The sequence below is a fragment of the Gopherus flavomarginatus genome, chromosome 9 (assembly GCF_025201925.1).
Source record: "Gopherus flavomarginatus isolate rGopFla2 chromosome 9, rGopFla2.mat.asm, whole genome shotgun sequence".
NCBI lineage: Eukaryota > Metazoa > Chordata > Testudines > Testudinidae > Gopherus > Gopherus flavomarginatus.
In genome coordinates this window covers 15,862,501-15,877,786 of record NC_066625.1, presented here as the reverse complement: position 1 = coordinate 15,877,786, position 15,286 = coordinate 15,862,501, and the positions used below count along the sequence as shown (strand labels likewise).

General features: G+C 41.8%; 1 protein-coding gene across 2 annotated transcripts in view; it reads right to left on the bottom strand.

Moving 5' to 3' along the window:
- USP42 (ubiquitin specific peptidase 42) overlaps positions 1 to 15,011 on the bottom strand; it is a 40,097-nt gene extending 25,086 nt beyond the window's left edge. For both annotated transcript variants that reach the window (XM_050966702.1, XM_050966701.1), the window contains exons 1-10: positions 14,933 to 15,011; positions 9,507 to 9,753; positions 6,836 to 7,036; positions 6,301 to 6,411; positions 5,993 to 6,095; positions 5,767 to 5,834; positions 5,365 to 5,435; positions 4,424 to 4,506; positions 1,324 to 1,435; positions 388 to 528 (exon numbers count right to left, since the gene is read on the bottom strand). In XM_050966702.1, the coding sequence (XP_050822659.1) occupies positions 388 to 528; positions 1,324 to 1,435; positions 4,424 to 4,506; positions 5,365 to 5,435; positions 5,767 to 5,834; positions 5,993 to 6,095; positions 6,301 to 6,411; positions 6,836 to 7,036; positions 9,507 to 9,744 (1,128 nt within the window). In that variant the 5' untranslated portion in view covers positions 9,745 to 9,753; positions 14,933 to 15,011. The remainder of the gene's footprint in view (positions 1 to 387; positions 529 to 1,323; positions 1,436 to 4,423; positions 4,507 to 5,364; positions 5,436 to 5,766; positions 5,835 to 5,992; positions 6,096 to 6,300; positions 6,412 to 6,835; positions 7,037 to 9,506; positions 9,754 to 14,932) is intronic.
- Between the last annotated feature and the right edge of the window lie 275 nt (positions 15,012 to 15,286).

The following is a 15,286-nucleotide window of genomic DNA, read 5'->3' as shown; positions in this document are numbered from 1 at the left end:
CAGGAGGACATTCCAGTAGCATTAGCATGATCGAGATAGCTTTAAAAAGAACACAGAGTGGGGAAGACTCACTGGTTTTGGTTAATGGAAATATCTGAGTCGTGTGAAGACTCCCCTGGGAGAATTCCCATCCAAAAAGGAATAAAGGATTTTCTTTAGGAGGGTGACAAAAAAAACATATGCAAGATTCTGCATCCTTATATGGATGGGAACCTACCAAGACAGATCATCCAAACAGCCTGCCTTCAAGAACAGCTCCCTTCCTCAGAGTATAGGCTGTACTGCTGAAGAGAGGAATGAAAAATTCATGTCCCCAATGCTTATTTTAGAAAGGTTGTGGGTTTTTTTGAAATCTGTTTATTAAAAGAAAAAGATGTTTATCTTTACCTTTATATAGCAGTAGTAGTGTCCTGCATGACAGCTGAAACCAGTATGCACCAGGACTGCATATAGAACATAAATGATTGGTTCTCCATTTGGTTGAGACATATATGGTCGAATATCCAGATACTCAGGATATTTCACTTCCTAAACAGAGATAGAAGAGAAGGCTCAAATTTTGCTGAAATATTTTATGAACTATTATAAAAAGTTTGAAAAAAAAAAAAGACTTCAGATGCTGAGGTAGAAAACGTTTCTAAAAATACACACACACACAAAATGGATCAAAAGCATAAATATAAAACAAAAGTGAGGATTCAGTTTCATTTGGAAAATGACAGGTTGAAAAACATCCAACACTGAATAGCAGAACAGTCTGCTACAAAGGCAGCTCTCGAAGGGCAGAGGAGGATGTTTATTGTTGGTTTCATGTTTATTGTTAAAATGGAACTCTGCTATTACCAGACGAGTGAAGGAGAAGATTACGTTATTGAGTTTATTATTCTACCTAACAGCCGGCATCTACAATCTATAGTTGCTGTGTGTATGCATTAATTGGCTTTGTATGGTCACTTAGTATTAGAAAATCTAAATCAGGGGTCGGCAACCTTTCAGAAGTGGTGTGCTGAGTCTTCATTTATTCACTCTAATTTAAGGTTTCGTGTGCCAGTAGTACATTTTAATGTTTTTAGAAAGTCTCTTTCTGTAAGTCTATAATATATAACTAAACTATTGTTGTATGTAAAGTAAATAAGGGTTTTAAAATGTTTAAGAAGCTTAATTTAAAATTAAACTAAAATGCAGAGGACTAGTGGCCAGAACCCAGGCAGTGAGAGTGCCACTGAAAATTAGTTTGTGTGCCGCCTTCGGCACCTGTGCCATAGGTTGCCTACTGCTGATCTAAATGTTAAAAAGATGCAGTTGTAACACCATTTTATGTACCTTGGTAATTTTTCCACCACTAAAATTTGCAAACCGTTTCAGAGACAATGTAAGAACATTAGAAGACCGATGTATTGTAAACCTCTTTGAAGCAGGAACCATCTTCTTACACCTTAAAAGCAAACAGACAATTGGTTAACCTTATGTGGATTTTTAAGCATTTATATCATGTTTTCCATGGCTCAGACACTTGTCTACATTATCTAAGTATTTCTTTACATGCAATGTTTTTGCTTTTCAGAAGTTCATATACAACAACATTTCAGCATAGCTAGTACAAGATACAGCGGAATACATGAGGACAGTTCTCTAGGACAAATAGAATACAGGCTCTAGAAACTTATCTTTTGACATCCAAACTAATATTTGAACACATCTGTAGATCTGTGATGCCAACAAAAAAATAAAGCTTGCCAGCAACCCTCACAATGCAGCAAGCAGCAGCCTTCTCACTGCAGCATTCGAGGTCTTTGGAAACAGCTTAGGAAAACGTAAGGCGGCGCAGCACTTCTAATATTACAAAATGTGAAATCAGACTTCAGGCTACCTCTTTTCAGCTTTCTGCCAGAGTGCAGAATACCAAAAGTGTAACTGAAAGAAGGGAACATCGGCTTCAATCTGGGGCTGGGAAGAGCACCTCTGAATTTCCAAAATGGATTTAATCTACCTTCAATAAAAACAGGCAAACAATTGTCCTACACTATGAGAACTGTTGATAATCAAGACTGTGACCACTACCTTCCTGTACTGAGACTACCTGGAGAGGAAGGAGAGTGACGCATCTGATTTCCTTTGAAAAATGGCTCCTAAACAGCCTGATGTAAATGTGATGGATCATTATTCATCAATGACAGGATCTGCAGGATTAACCAGTGGGATCCAGCTTCTACCACAAAGGAAGGGAGAATAGTAATAATATGACTTGGCAACAAACAAGGGGTGGGGAATTACAGAAAAGGCTATCTTTCTAAATTTATGCCCCAAAATACTCGACTGGAACAGGGAATTCCTACCCATGAAGAGCATTTACTGACCATAATGTCAAGAAAGTTTTGTATATAATTCTGTGAAACTTAGGTTAGATACTCAAACAAACTGTAGTTTGTGGGCTTTAAAATTAGTATAAACCTACCCAGCACAACCTGAGAAGATATCCGAGTTTCCTCATAGGAGTTAAGTAGAAGAAAGAGTTCCCAGAAATGGAAAAATCCCTGTAGGTCAGCAGTGTGCTTTTTTTTAAAAATTGTTTTTATACCCCACTGAGAAGAGGGAAGCTTGTGGCCTCAAGTTTGACCAGACTATAGACCCCTGCAGATTATACATATGGAGGACCACACAACACAGAAATGGGATACTCAAGCCCATGGTTGTTAGATATGCTTCCCATTTATGATCTTTACACCACCAGAATTCACTTTGTGTTTGTTGTCTGCAGATCCTAGCGAACAAGGGAAAACCTGGATTTGAACCTTTTTATTTCATCTACTGGATACCTCATTTTAGCATAACAAAAGAGAGACGAACTAAGTGCATTTGGAGGAAAATGTTGGGTAAGGATCTGATTTTGCCACAGAGGTCAAGGATTCTGTAACGTTAACGGACTACTGTGACTTCAGCCCCTGCCAGAGCAGCAAAGCTAGTTGCCCGGGGGGGGGGAGCGGGCGGACCAGAGCAACCACCAGCTTTGAGTCCCCAGCTGTCAGTCATCCCCCTGGGAGTATTTTTAGTAAAAGTCAGGTACAGGTTCTGGGCTTCCATGAATTTTAGTTTATTGTCTGTGACTTTTACTAAAAACACCTACGACAAAATCTTGACCTTACTAATTAGCCATTAGTATTCTACCTCTAGTGGCAGAACATGGGCTTACATTAATAATTTAGAGATGAGGCAAGAACGTTAGAAGACAAAGTTTAGTAAATCTCTTTGCTTAGCGACACCAAGTTAAAATTATGACCTGTTTTGCTACTACAGGAAAAGTTGTTTTATCTGGCACTTCACCAACCGGAAACTCTATAAACTGGCATTTCTGATCTTCATTGAAATGCTGGTTTATAAGCCATTGGCGTGGGGCTGGCAGAGGGTATGGGCGCAGGAGGGGGGTGTGGAGTGTAGGCTCTGGGAGGGAGTTTGAGTGCAGGAGGCGGCTTGGGGATTGGAAACCTGCCTAGGCTCTGGCTGCTCCTAGGCAGAGGTGGCTCTGCATGCTGCTCCCACCCACCCACCGACCCCAGTGCTAGCTGCGCAGCACCTATTGGCTAGGAGCAGCCAAGACAGGTCGCCACTTGCAGGGAGCCGCCTGAGGTGAGTGACCCCCCCAGGTCCAGCACTCCTCTCCTTCTCCTGCACCCCAATCTGCTGCCCCAAGCTCCCTCCCACACCCAAACTCCCTCTTAGAGCCCGCACTCCACATCCCTCCCGTTCCCCAATCCCCAGCCCCGCATCCCCTCCTGCACCCAAACTCCCTCTCTCTTAGTTAACTGGCATTTTTCAGTTACCAGCACCCCCCATTTCCCATAACATGCTGGATAAAACAACTTCTACTGTATATTGTCTTTGTACCTCTGTGCTCTTATCCAAATGTTTTAAACATGCAATCTATTTTTAAGATGCAAGAAGGAAGTTTGATCAATTTATCTATCTTTCTATGTTATCTAGGACATGCTGTGTGTTCAGTGATAGCAGATTAGGTTTAGGATGGTTTATTTAACATAGCAGTAATTTATAGTCAACTTTTTCCACTTTTAAAATGGTGTGATTCAGTAACATGAGCAAAGTACTGTGTATAGACAATAATAATATATAAACACTTTGGTAAGCCAAAATAAGTGCATCTCTTGGCGAATACCTCCCCACACCAAACCCTCCCAGAAGAACAATTAGAAAACTGGCCTTCTCAAAACAAAAAAACAAACACAAAAAAAAGATTTTCCAAGTTTTAGATGTTTTGTATTATACTTGCTTGGGTACAACAAATGAGATTTTACCTTACACTGGGTTTCTGAATTAAGCAAAACATCAATAACTTTTTTTAAATGACATGCAATAATCAATCGATAGAACCAAGCATCTCGTATTAAGATGGCATTAATATTCATCTTACTTGCTACATTTATAGGCATTTTCACCATCCAGTTGTTCAGGCTTCACAAATTGTTCCAGAGCTTTGTTTACACTCTGAGCTGTCTAAAACAGTAAGATAACAGTGCAATGCATTAGAACATAACATATTAAATGCCATACTAGGTCAGACCAATGGTCCATCTAGCCCAGTATCCTGTTTTCCGACAGTGACCAATACTAGGCAACTATCAAGTGATCTATACCCTGTTGTCTACTTCCAGCAGTCAGAGGCTAGAGACATCAGAGCATGAGGTTACATCCATGATCATCTTGGCTAATAGCCACTGATGGACTTATCCTCCATGAGTTATCAGAAACATCATAAGAACACCCCATATGCTCACTTTAGCTTACAGTAGTATGAACTAACATGATTTTAATGGAAATCCACTGCAGACTACTGAATTTGTGAAGGTGGGGTGGGGAAGAGACACGGACTACAGAATATATTACATCACACAATGTATTCTGTTGATTTTGACAAATATAGATGAGGTTTAATTATTTATAATATTTCATAGTACAGCAGTAATGGGTCTGTGGTACATACTGTAAAAGGAATACTCTAGTAATTGATCTGTGGTACACATATTGTAAAAGTAAAAATGCTTTAACAATATGGACCCTCAGTTGTAACATTCTGCAATTAAATCTTTGTTGAACTGGGAAGTATGAGATAGCATTGCCATGCCTGTAGATTCAAGACTTCAGAATGATGTTCTATTTTAATACTTGTCCAGATTAAGTAAGCCATACACAGCCCATTTATATTGATAAGAGAAAGTACAGTATAAGTTACATCCACCACAGAACTATGTGGGTAGAATCAACTTAAATTCTGCATTTTAAATTTTCAAAAGCTATGCAGATAATAAGGTTTCTTTTTAAAACGTATTCAGCCAGAGTAATAAAATAATTTACCTTTATTTCCAATGTAATATCAAGGTACGGATCGAAGGTATCTGAGACGCCTTTGCAGTTCATACACTTTACTGAAATCAAAATATAAACATTTAACACAATAAGCATAGTCAGTCTATTGCCTAAGGTATTAGCACACATTACCTTAATTAGCATTTAAGTCAGGGTAGTCAACAGGCAGACTGCTGGCCAAATCCGGACTGCTAGATGCTTTTGAACAGACCCTGAAATCTTTGTATTTAATTATCATAATTTTTTTTTATTATTTTCTCTGGAGTCTGGACCTTGACCAAGAAATTAACAAGACAAAAAAAAAATAACTGACTAACCCTGGTTTCAGTCACAAGGCCCAAACCATTCCTAAAAAAATTTTTTTTTTTTTTTTTTTTTTTAGAAAAGTACCTCTTGATCTTAAGTACCCTCCAAATATTTGATAGATGAGTGTGGTAGCCTGGGTATGTCTGTCCAATCTGAAAATAAATTATGCAATGATTAGAAGATTAAAGTTAATTAATTTTTTTCTATGAATGTTTCCTCTTTTGAAAACCCAGAACATGTAATGTTCTATTTATAGGGAAACAGGAATAGGAATGACAGCATATTCATATACTATTTTGTTGACACTTACTTGTTGCTTCCATTCAAACATGCTTTCTGCATAGCATCAACAGTGTAGCGTAGAAATTCATGTGCATCTTCCTGATTTCCAAACCGGAAATGTTTTGCTATCCCTAACAAATAAATATAAATGTTACATTGTGTGTCTCACATGTGAAAATGGATGAAAATAAAGGTTTTTTTAAACTTTCCTTCATAAGGTTATTAAAAAACCCTAAGTTCTATAAACTACAATTAAAATCAGACAAATAAACAAGCCAATAAAATATCTAAACACAAAAATGGCATTTTGCAAATAGATTATTTGAAATTACTTACGTCTAAGATCATTGATCACAGCCATAGGTTTGATGACATTGCCAGAGTTAGAGAGCGCCTGGGTAATGTGAGCTTGCATCGTACACATCATGCAGAATCCTTGTTCATGGCCTGAGCAGTGAAGCAACATTGCATCTCAAATTAGTAAAATATTTATCTACGGAAGACCTCAAAAAATCTTGGTTATAGGAACAATCTTCCCAAAAATTATTATTTCAAAACAGCCGATAATTAAGAACAGGCGGAAAACCCATAATGATAGGTTAAAAAATGGAACCTAAAAAGGGTTCAGTTCAGAGAAACAGGTAATGTTAGGAAAGAGTTAAACACAAAATGAAATAATTTAGGATAAAGTAAAAATCTGAAATGCAAAAGCAAAAAAATTCATCTTATGTTGCATCCCTTGCCCTCTCCCACTTTTGTCTGCATATAGCCTATTTAGAGTATAAGCTCTTCATAGCAGGGATCTGTCATCTTATATGTACATCAAGTGTGTAATGTTTTCAGGTGCTATATATTTTTTAAAAGTACTCACATGTTTTGGAGTGTTCATGAGAAAGCATGTAGTTGGCAAGAGGGGGTGTATAAGTCAAACACTGCAGAGCAGAGTTGAGGAAACATGTATTGCCAAGATTTTGGAGTCCAGCTCCAACTCTATGTGTTTGCTGCCATTTCAAACAAATCTTCTCTGCTGGAAAAAGAACCTTCTGTGGCGGAGCAATGCCATCACTAATAGCTGCCAAAAAAACACCAACACATTTTAAAGATATTAAATCATTTAATGTAAAAATCATGCTAAAGTAATATTACCTTATGCATGAGCATCTAGAAGAACTTTAACAGAACTAATAATAATCTACATTCCAGTAGTTACTTGATGAGTAACTTATTAAAGACTGCCTCAGTACCACAAAGCAAGTTCTCAAGTCAACTCAAGCTCAGTAAAAAGATAAGGTTTTGTACGCCAATTGGAAAAAATTAAGACAGTAGACTGCACTAATGCGGGACAATACAACAAAGACTAATTATTGCCCAGATTTCAGTAACCTAACTAAGCAAGTCCTTTTCTATCCTGCTTCCTCAATCTGACTCTCAATTCAAATTAATCTTTTTTTTCTTATTGTAAATTACAAAGGAAAACTTACATTTTTTATGATTTAATAATTGTAAGTATGACTGGATACCAAAGTAAGCAAGTAACATGCACAATAAGTAACCCTTAATGATAGAATCACAGAGTCATAGAAGTGTGGGACTGGAAGGGACCTTGAAAGGTCATCTAGTCCAGTGTTTTTCAAAGTCTGGGTTGCGACTCAGTACTGGGTCACAGCATGTAAGGCATTGGGTCATCTTGCTCAGCAACCAGGGACTCTAGTTGCTCCGGTTAGCGCCGCCAACCGGGACGTTAAAAGTCCCATCAGCGGTGCTGCCCAGCTAAGGCAGGCTAGTGCCTACCTGTTCCAACACCGCACTGCACCCCGGAAGTGGCCAGCAGCTGGTCCGGCTTCTAGACGGGGGGCCACGGGGCACCGTGCACCGCCCCCATCCTGTGCACTGGCTCCGGACTCCAATTGACCGGTTCCCAACCAATGGGACCTGGGGGGCAGTGCCTGTGGGCAAGAGCTGTTTGCACGCTTCTGCCTAGGAGCTGGACCTGCTGCTGGCCGCTTCCTGGGCGCAGTGAGGTCTGTGATGCCAGGACAGGTGGGAAGCCTGCCGCTGCACCGCTGACCGGGAGCTGCCAGAGGTAAGTCCGTGCCCCAATCCCCTGCCCCAGCCCTAAGTCCTGCCCAGAGCCCCTTCCTGCACCCCAAACCCCTCATCCCCAGCCCCACCCCAGAGCCTGCACCCCCAGCCAAGCCCTGACCCCCTGCCCCAGCCCAGAGCCCCCTCCCACACCCTGGACCCCTCCTCATTCCCAGACCCACCCTGCAGCCTTGACCCCCACATCCCCATCCTCTGCCCCAGCCCAGAGCCCCCTCCCACACCCTGAGCCCCTCCTCATTCCCGGACCCACCTTGCAGCCCTGACCCCCACATCCCCATCCTCTGCCCCAGCCCAGAGCCCCCTCCCACACCCCGAACCCCTCATACCCAGCTCTGTTGGGTCACAGGCATCAACAATTTTCTTCAACTAGATCGCCAGAAAAATGGTTTGAAAACCACTGATCTAGTCCAGTTCCCTGCACTCAAGGCAGGACTATGTAATAACTAGACCAGGGGTTCTCAAACTGTGGGTTAGGACTTCAAAGTGGGTCAACCCTGTTTTAATGGGGTCACCAAGGCTGGCTTAAGACTTTCTGGGGCTCACGGCCGAAGCTGAAGTCCAAGTCCCACAGCCCAGGGCCAAAGCCAAGCCTGAGGGCATCAGCACTGGGTGGCAGGGCTCAGATTACAGGCCCTCTGCCTGGGGCTGAAGCACTTGCCAAGGACAGTGGAGCTCAGGCTTTGGCCCCCGTCTCCTCACCTGGGGCAGTATGTCTCAGGTGGGCTCAGGATTCAGCTCCGCCTCTGGGGTCATGTAATAATTTTTGTGGTCAAAAGGAGGTCGCGGTACAATGAAGTCCAAGAACCCCTAAATTAGACCATTCCTGACAGTGTCTGTCTAACTTGTTCTTAAAAACCTCCAATGAGAGATTGCACAAACACTCTAGGCAATTTGTTCCGGTGCTTAACTACCCTGACAGGAAGTTTTTCCTATACCTCACTGGCTGCAATTTAAGTCCACTGTTTCTTGTCCTACCCTCAGCATTTAACAAGAACAATTTTTCACCCTCCTTCTGTGATGTGAATATTGACACCAAGTATTTTAGGAGGAATGTTATACTTCGGAGAACTCTAAATAATATAGGCCATAAAAAGCAACACTGATAAAGACACATCCTTCTCTACAGAAATAAACACTTGAGTAAATAAGTATACTATAAGTAATGAAGAAACACCACCTCTGCCCCCAAACAGTTTGTTATATTGCTTGTAAACATGTTCAAATTAAGTTCACAACATTGGCCATTTGAGCTCTCACACATGGTTCATAGGATTAGAATCTGCTGCTGCAGGCCTTAATCATAATAGTCCCATTTTATATCAATAGAATTACCCCAATGAGTATGAACTGCAAGATGAGGACGGCAGACCCTACTAAATGGCAGCTGGTTTTATTTGTTCATAATTTGCGTGGAGGAGACGGGGACAGGAGATACTTACATTGATCTTTCTGAGCTGAAGGCTTGGATTTATCAGGTACAGATGAACTAGAATAAACTGCAGCACCAGGTACTGGTCCCAAAGTGATCTTGTGCTTTGGAACTTCCAAAGATGATACAGCACCCCAACTTGCAGAGGCTGAGTCCATGTCTCCAGTAGAGGGTACCACGGAGCTACAAGGCTGCTTCTGACAAGCTGCAGGGTTTGAAGACTCAGATACTCTGTCAACTATGGTCATTGTTCATCTCTGTAACAGAGTTGAAAGTTCTGTTTAATATGACAACTAATATTATATGAAAAAGCACTCCACAAGGAAGAGAATGGTAACTGTTATACTTTTCCCTTAATGAAACCAATTATCTTTGCCAATGGGACGCAAATAATTTAGAGAACTAAGTCTTTCATGTGAATGTTTCAAAAAATGCACCAAAACCCACTAAACAAAGTTTTCCAGCTGAATTACACCACTACCACTTTTGTCTTTCATGAGATTTTTTTTTCCATTAACCAGAATTGTTTAATAGCAAACCCTTGTGAAAATCCCGCTTAGGTAAATTTTGCATTCAGCTTTGACTGCAACGGTATTTTTCCCACAAAAGTGTAAACTAGTCAACCATTTTTGCATTTGATGACATTAAAATTTTGTAAAACAACTGAAGAGGAAATACTGTATAAAGGCTGAGAGAGACCAAAAAAAAATAATTGTTTTAGATGTCTTTTGCCAGGCTCTAGCATAAAGAGCATTTTAAAACATGAAATTTTAATCCCTAAAGAAGAGTAAGAGTTTTGGTATAGCCAATATTGACTCAGAGAGACAGAGCCACTGTGTTTTTATTAAAATGTCTCTCTTGTATGTATATAAATGAACCTGTGATTAGCTAAGTTACCTGCACAATCAAAACACTCAGTCACTACTCCGATCTCTCCTTTCCAAATGATGATTTATGATCTATATATCTAGTGGTATGTTGTGCCATTTTATATTTAGCATAACGAACCTGCATACAAACAAAAGGTACTTAAAAACTATACTAAGTTTTATTTAGTGGTGAAGTGTCCAAGTATTTATATCTTGAGCTTGGTTCCTTTTATTCAAGATGGCAAAATCTGGAAGCACTACAGAAACAATACGCCCAAGCCCAGACACTGGGAAAAGAAATGACTTTATTTATCAGTCTGCTGCAGAACTGCTGATGGGCTCCAGAAGAAGCTATGTCTTACCCACTTAACATTTATGAGAACCACACAGCACAAGGACTTTGAGAGTGGGACATACCCCAGAGGAATCCTCTCTGGGGGTGGGCTAGGGGAAGAAAGAGATTTATATATGTATTTCTTCCAGGATTTTTTCTGACATTCAAAGAAATATTGGTTTGGACATAATTTTGGTAATAAATGCAATTTTAATTTTATCAATTTAACCTATCACAGTTACAACTATTATTGAATGATCAGATCAAAAGGTAGCTCTTTTTCCAGTTTGTTTACTTTGCACATTTGACAGTAGTTTCTGCTAATTTTTCTGTAGAACAGAAGATTCCTATTTAAAAATTAAGGAAATGTGACAAGCCACAAATTGTCAGGGAAAGTCACGTGCAGGAGTACTAACTAGAAAAGTAATATTTTAAAAACTGACTAGATTTTGCTATGTTATCCCTTTAAATATGTGCTATTGAGCATGTGCAGTAAATATGTTACCACTTTCTATCATGAGTTTTATAGCAAGATTGTACATTATCTGATTTCAACATAAAGGATCTGATTCTGCAGCTTTTACTCCACAAGCAGCCCCATTAGCTTAACATAAGTAAAGGTGGCGGCATTTTTATTTGTTCTTGTGACATCAGTTAGATGGTATGTCTTAAACAGCTTTAAGATATGTGATGGAAGTGTTGTTTCATTAAAGTGAGGAGGTTAAATAAAGCAAACTAAGTTAACAGAGAGTGTCCAGGTTCTCACATAAACTACAAATTCTGAGTAAAAGTCCTAATTAAATTATAGGGCTCATTCTACATGAAGATTACCAAGTATGCTTGGTAATATACCAGAATTACAGAGAGAAACAATTTCAAATAGGCTCAAATTTTAATTACATGGGGGGTGGGGGTGGGCTCTGAATGCTCGTGGATTCACACAACATTTAGACATTTCTATCCACCATTACTAAGAAAATGCATAAAACTGAAATGAAAGAACTCTAAGTAGACTTCATGGAATCATTTTATTGAGAAGTGGAGCCATCCTGATACTAAAAGATGACACATTGTGTATCAGGACTTGCATCTGCAACTTGGTGATTTGAGAGAATCTCATCTGAGACACAGTGAGCCTCAATCTAAGGTCCCTTGCTCACTGTGTCTCAGATGAGATTCTCTCAAATCACCAAGTTGCAGCTGCAAGTCCTGATACACAATGTGCAAGTGCCATCCCCTTAAAAGTCAGTTTTTTATGTTCTCAGTCAAAAGAAAAGATGCTTCAATAATATTCATCAATACACTGGGAGGAATCAGGAGTGAAAGGAAATGAAAAAGAAAAGAAAAGAATACCACCAAATAAAAACTGAACATTTTAAACAAAATAAGAACATTATAGTCAAGACTTCTTATTTTTAAGCTTTTTTGAAAATTAATGATTGACAAATGCTTTGAAATTTCCAGGAGAAAAGTACTACAGATGTGCTAGGTACTATTACTACTATTAATAAATTAAATCCATCACTTGTTCCGAATGTCCAACTTCTACTGTCCAAATTAAAAGAGTTATCTCAGGATAACTTCTTAGGTCAATGAACTGAACAGCACAGGACTACAAATACTTACATTATCTCCTGCACACATCTACAATTTTTTCTATCCCTGAAACCACTTGCTATTGTAAATGTATTTCCTTATACAAGCAATGGCTTATAATATCTGCCCCAATATAGGATTAAGAAAGTAACAACAGATGTAATTACGTGCCACTAGAAGCAGCATGGAGTTTTGCATCACTGTTGTTAAGATCATGTCAGCAATTCCATTAGAAACCACTATCAGTTTAGCCTGACTGTAAACATTGGTCTGGCTGCATACTTGACACAAATCACAGCACCCTGGAATGATTACTTATGTACAGTATACACATATATAAAATATATAAAACCAATATTTACAAAACTCTATTTGGCCCTGTTTAAAATAATGCAACATAGAAAGTGTTTTAACTTCAGATATTTAAATTATATATCCTACCACACAAGAACCTTTTTCTAATTTAAACTGCACTCTTAAAAAATTCAAACATAAAATGGTAATGACTGAAAATTGGTATGTACCACACCTTTCCATGATTTTTAATATACATATGTTAACATTGTGGAACCACATTAATAGGTCAGTGGTTTGAGCATTGGCCTGCTAAACCCAGGGTTGTGAGTTCAGTCCTTGAGGGGGCCATTTGGGGATTAGTCCTGCTTTGAGCTGGGGGTTGGACTAGATGATCTCCTGAGGTCCCTTCCAATGCTATGAATCTATGATTCTATGACTGATGTACAAAAAAGAGCTTTACATTACAGCCATCTAACAATGGGGGAAAGAAAGTTGCATTCTAGTCTCAGCCTGATTTTAAAAGTCAGGATTTTTTTTTAAACAGTAAATAAAGAAATTAAGGAAGAAGCAACAAACCATCAAAGCTAAGAAATACAAAATTAAGGCTATCATTCCATCTCTAATTGGAAGCCAATTATGTGTCACAACCTTAGAGTTACTTCAAAGAAATATTTTTCTATGTCTTATAAAGCACGCAGATACCTCACTTGAAAGCATTTGGTCTCACAGCATCACCTGTATGAAGGCTGTGCAAGTTAAACAATGGGAAAATCTGAAAAAAGGTACAAATTTAAGTCTTTCTCCACCTCGTACAACTTGCTTCAAACAGATCTAAAATGACTCAGTTTGTACCGACTTCAGTTCTCATCTGAACACACTTTTTCCCTTACAATTTCCCTCCCCTTACTAACACTTTATGCTTTCATTACTGGCCTGAATATTTTCATTTATTCACACCATAGACTTATAACATCAGGGTTTTGGGTCATTTTGCATCCATTGTCCTACTGTGTAAAAAGTATTTGGGGAGGACAGAATGTGCATGAAGGATGCAGCCCAAAGTACTTTCCCAATTACACACAGAACATAAAGCACCAGTGAAATGAAGCCACCTCTAGAGGTAGAGAATGGCAGCCAGCTGGCACACTAGACATTGCACTAACATATTTTGGAAAGAAAACATAGCTACAATTCTCTCTCCTCCTTCCCACCCCCCTAATATACAATCCCAATACCACTAATATATTCTTAATATCAAAAATATCAGATACAGCCTCCCTGGGGGACGCCTATACTCGGCAGCAGCTGGGGAAATGGATTGGGTGGTTTAATGGGCCTTTTCCAACTCTATTGCCCATCATGAGCCTATTGTGCTGGTGCCATGAAATCATCCACACTGAACACTGCAGTCCAGATGTCATCTGTGTCTGAGAGTCAAATGGGGGACAAATTCCCCCCCCCCTTCTCCAAATTCAGTAGCAGTCACAGGGCCTACGTTGAGGGAGGGGTGGCAAAGGAGTAGCACAAGCTCTGGGCCTAGTAACACCCGATGGACCAAATACCGAGCGCCGGCTTCAGATTGTTCCTCTCCCCCACATGTTAGGGCCTGAAGCCCAGACACTGAGCGAGGGAAGGAGGAGAAGCGTCTGTAAAGGAATCACCCATTTGAGAGACAGTGTCCATGGCAACCAAGCGGGGCGGTAACAGTACGAGAGAAGCGCCCCCCCCGGGGAAGAATAGGACGGGGGGGTTCACGAGAGAATCCGCCCATCGCTAAGATGGGGAGCCGGGGGTAACGCCAGAAGCGGGGGGAGACGGTACCACGAGACCCCCCCACACACACCCGTGAGGGGAAGCAGCAGGTAACAAGGCCGGGCGGGAGCAGGGAGCCCCACGCTGGACTTGGCGGAGGATGGGGCGGTTACCCGAATCTCCCAGCCCCGTGTGGCAGGGACGATGACCCCCGCCCTCGGGCGCCTCCCTCATTACTAGGGATGCGGGGGCCGCAGCAGCGCGGCGAGCAGCGGGACACCCGGCTCCCGACGGGAAAGGGGAGTAGCCGCCCGCCAGGGAGGTCTCCCCGGGCCTGGCGGCGGCACTGAATCCCGCCGCGCTCCTGGGGGCGGCGCCCTGCCCTGCCCAGGGCTCCCTCCCCCCTATACTGCCCGCAAGGAGGGGGGAAGGGGCCGGGTCCCGCTGCTCCGGGGGTGGGATGGGCCGGGCCCCCGCCCGCCGCGGCCCCTCCCCCGGCCCATTGATTTGTCGGGAAGGGGCAGCATGCGGCACTGCCGGGCTCCGCAAGTCCCCGGCGCGGTCCGTCTCCCTCGCCACCCCCGTTACCTAGCTCGGCCCCGCTCGGCTCGGCGCTGCCGGGTCCCCTTCTCCGCAGCGCCCGCCTCAACCCGGCCGCTCCGCTCCGCCTCCTGTTCCAGCCCGTCGGGGAACAATGACGTCCCTCCGCCGGCCTCCTGCATCCGGGGCCCGGCGCCGGCCGGGGAGTGGGGGGGCAGAACTCCTCCGGGTCACATAGGGACCAGCACCGCCCCTGCGCCTCCAGCGAGAACCGCCAGGGGGTGCTCCAGCGACCCGGCCCAGGCCCTGTCCTCAAAGGGCCTGGACTAGGGAGCGCAAAGGGCTGCAGCTTCAGGGAGCCGCAAGCGCCAATTAAGGGACCGTTACCAAAGTACAAAGGCA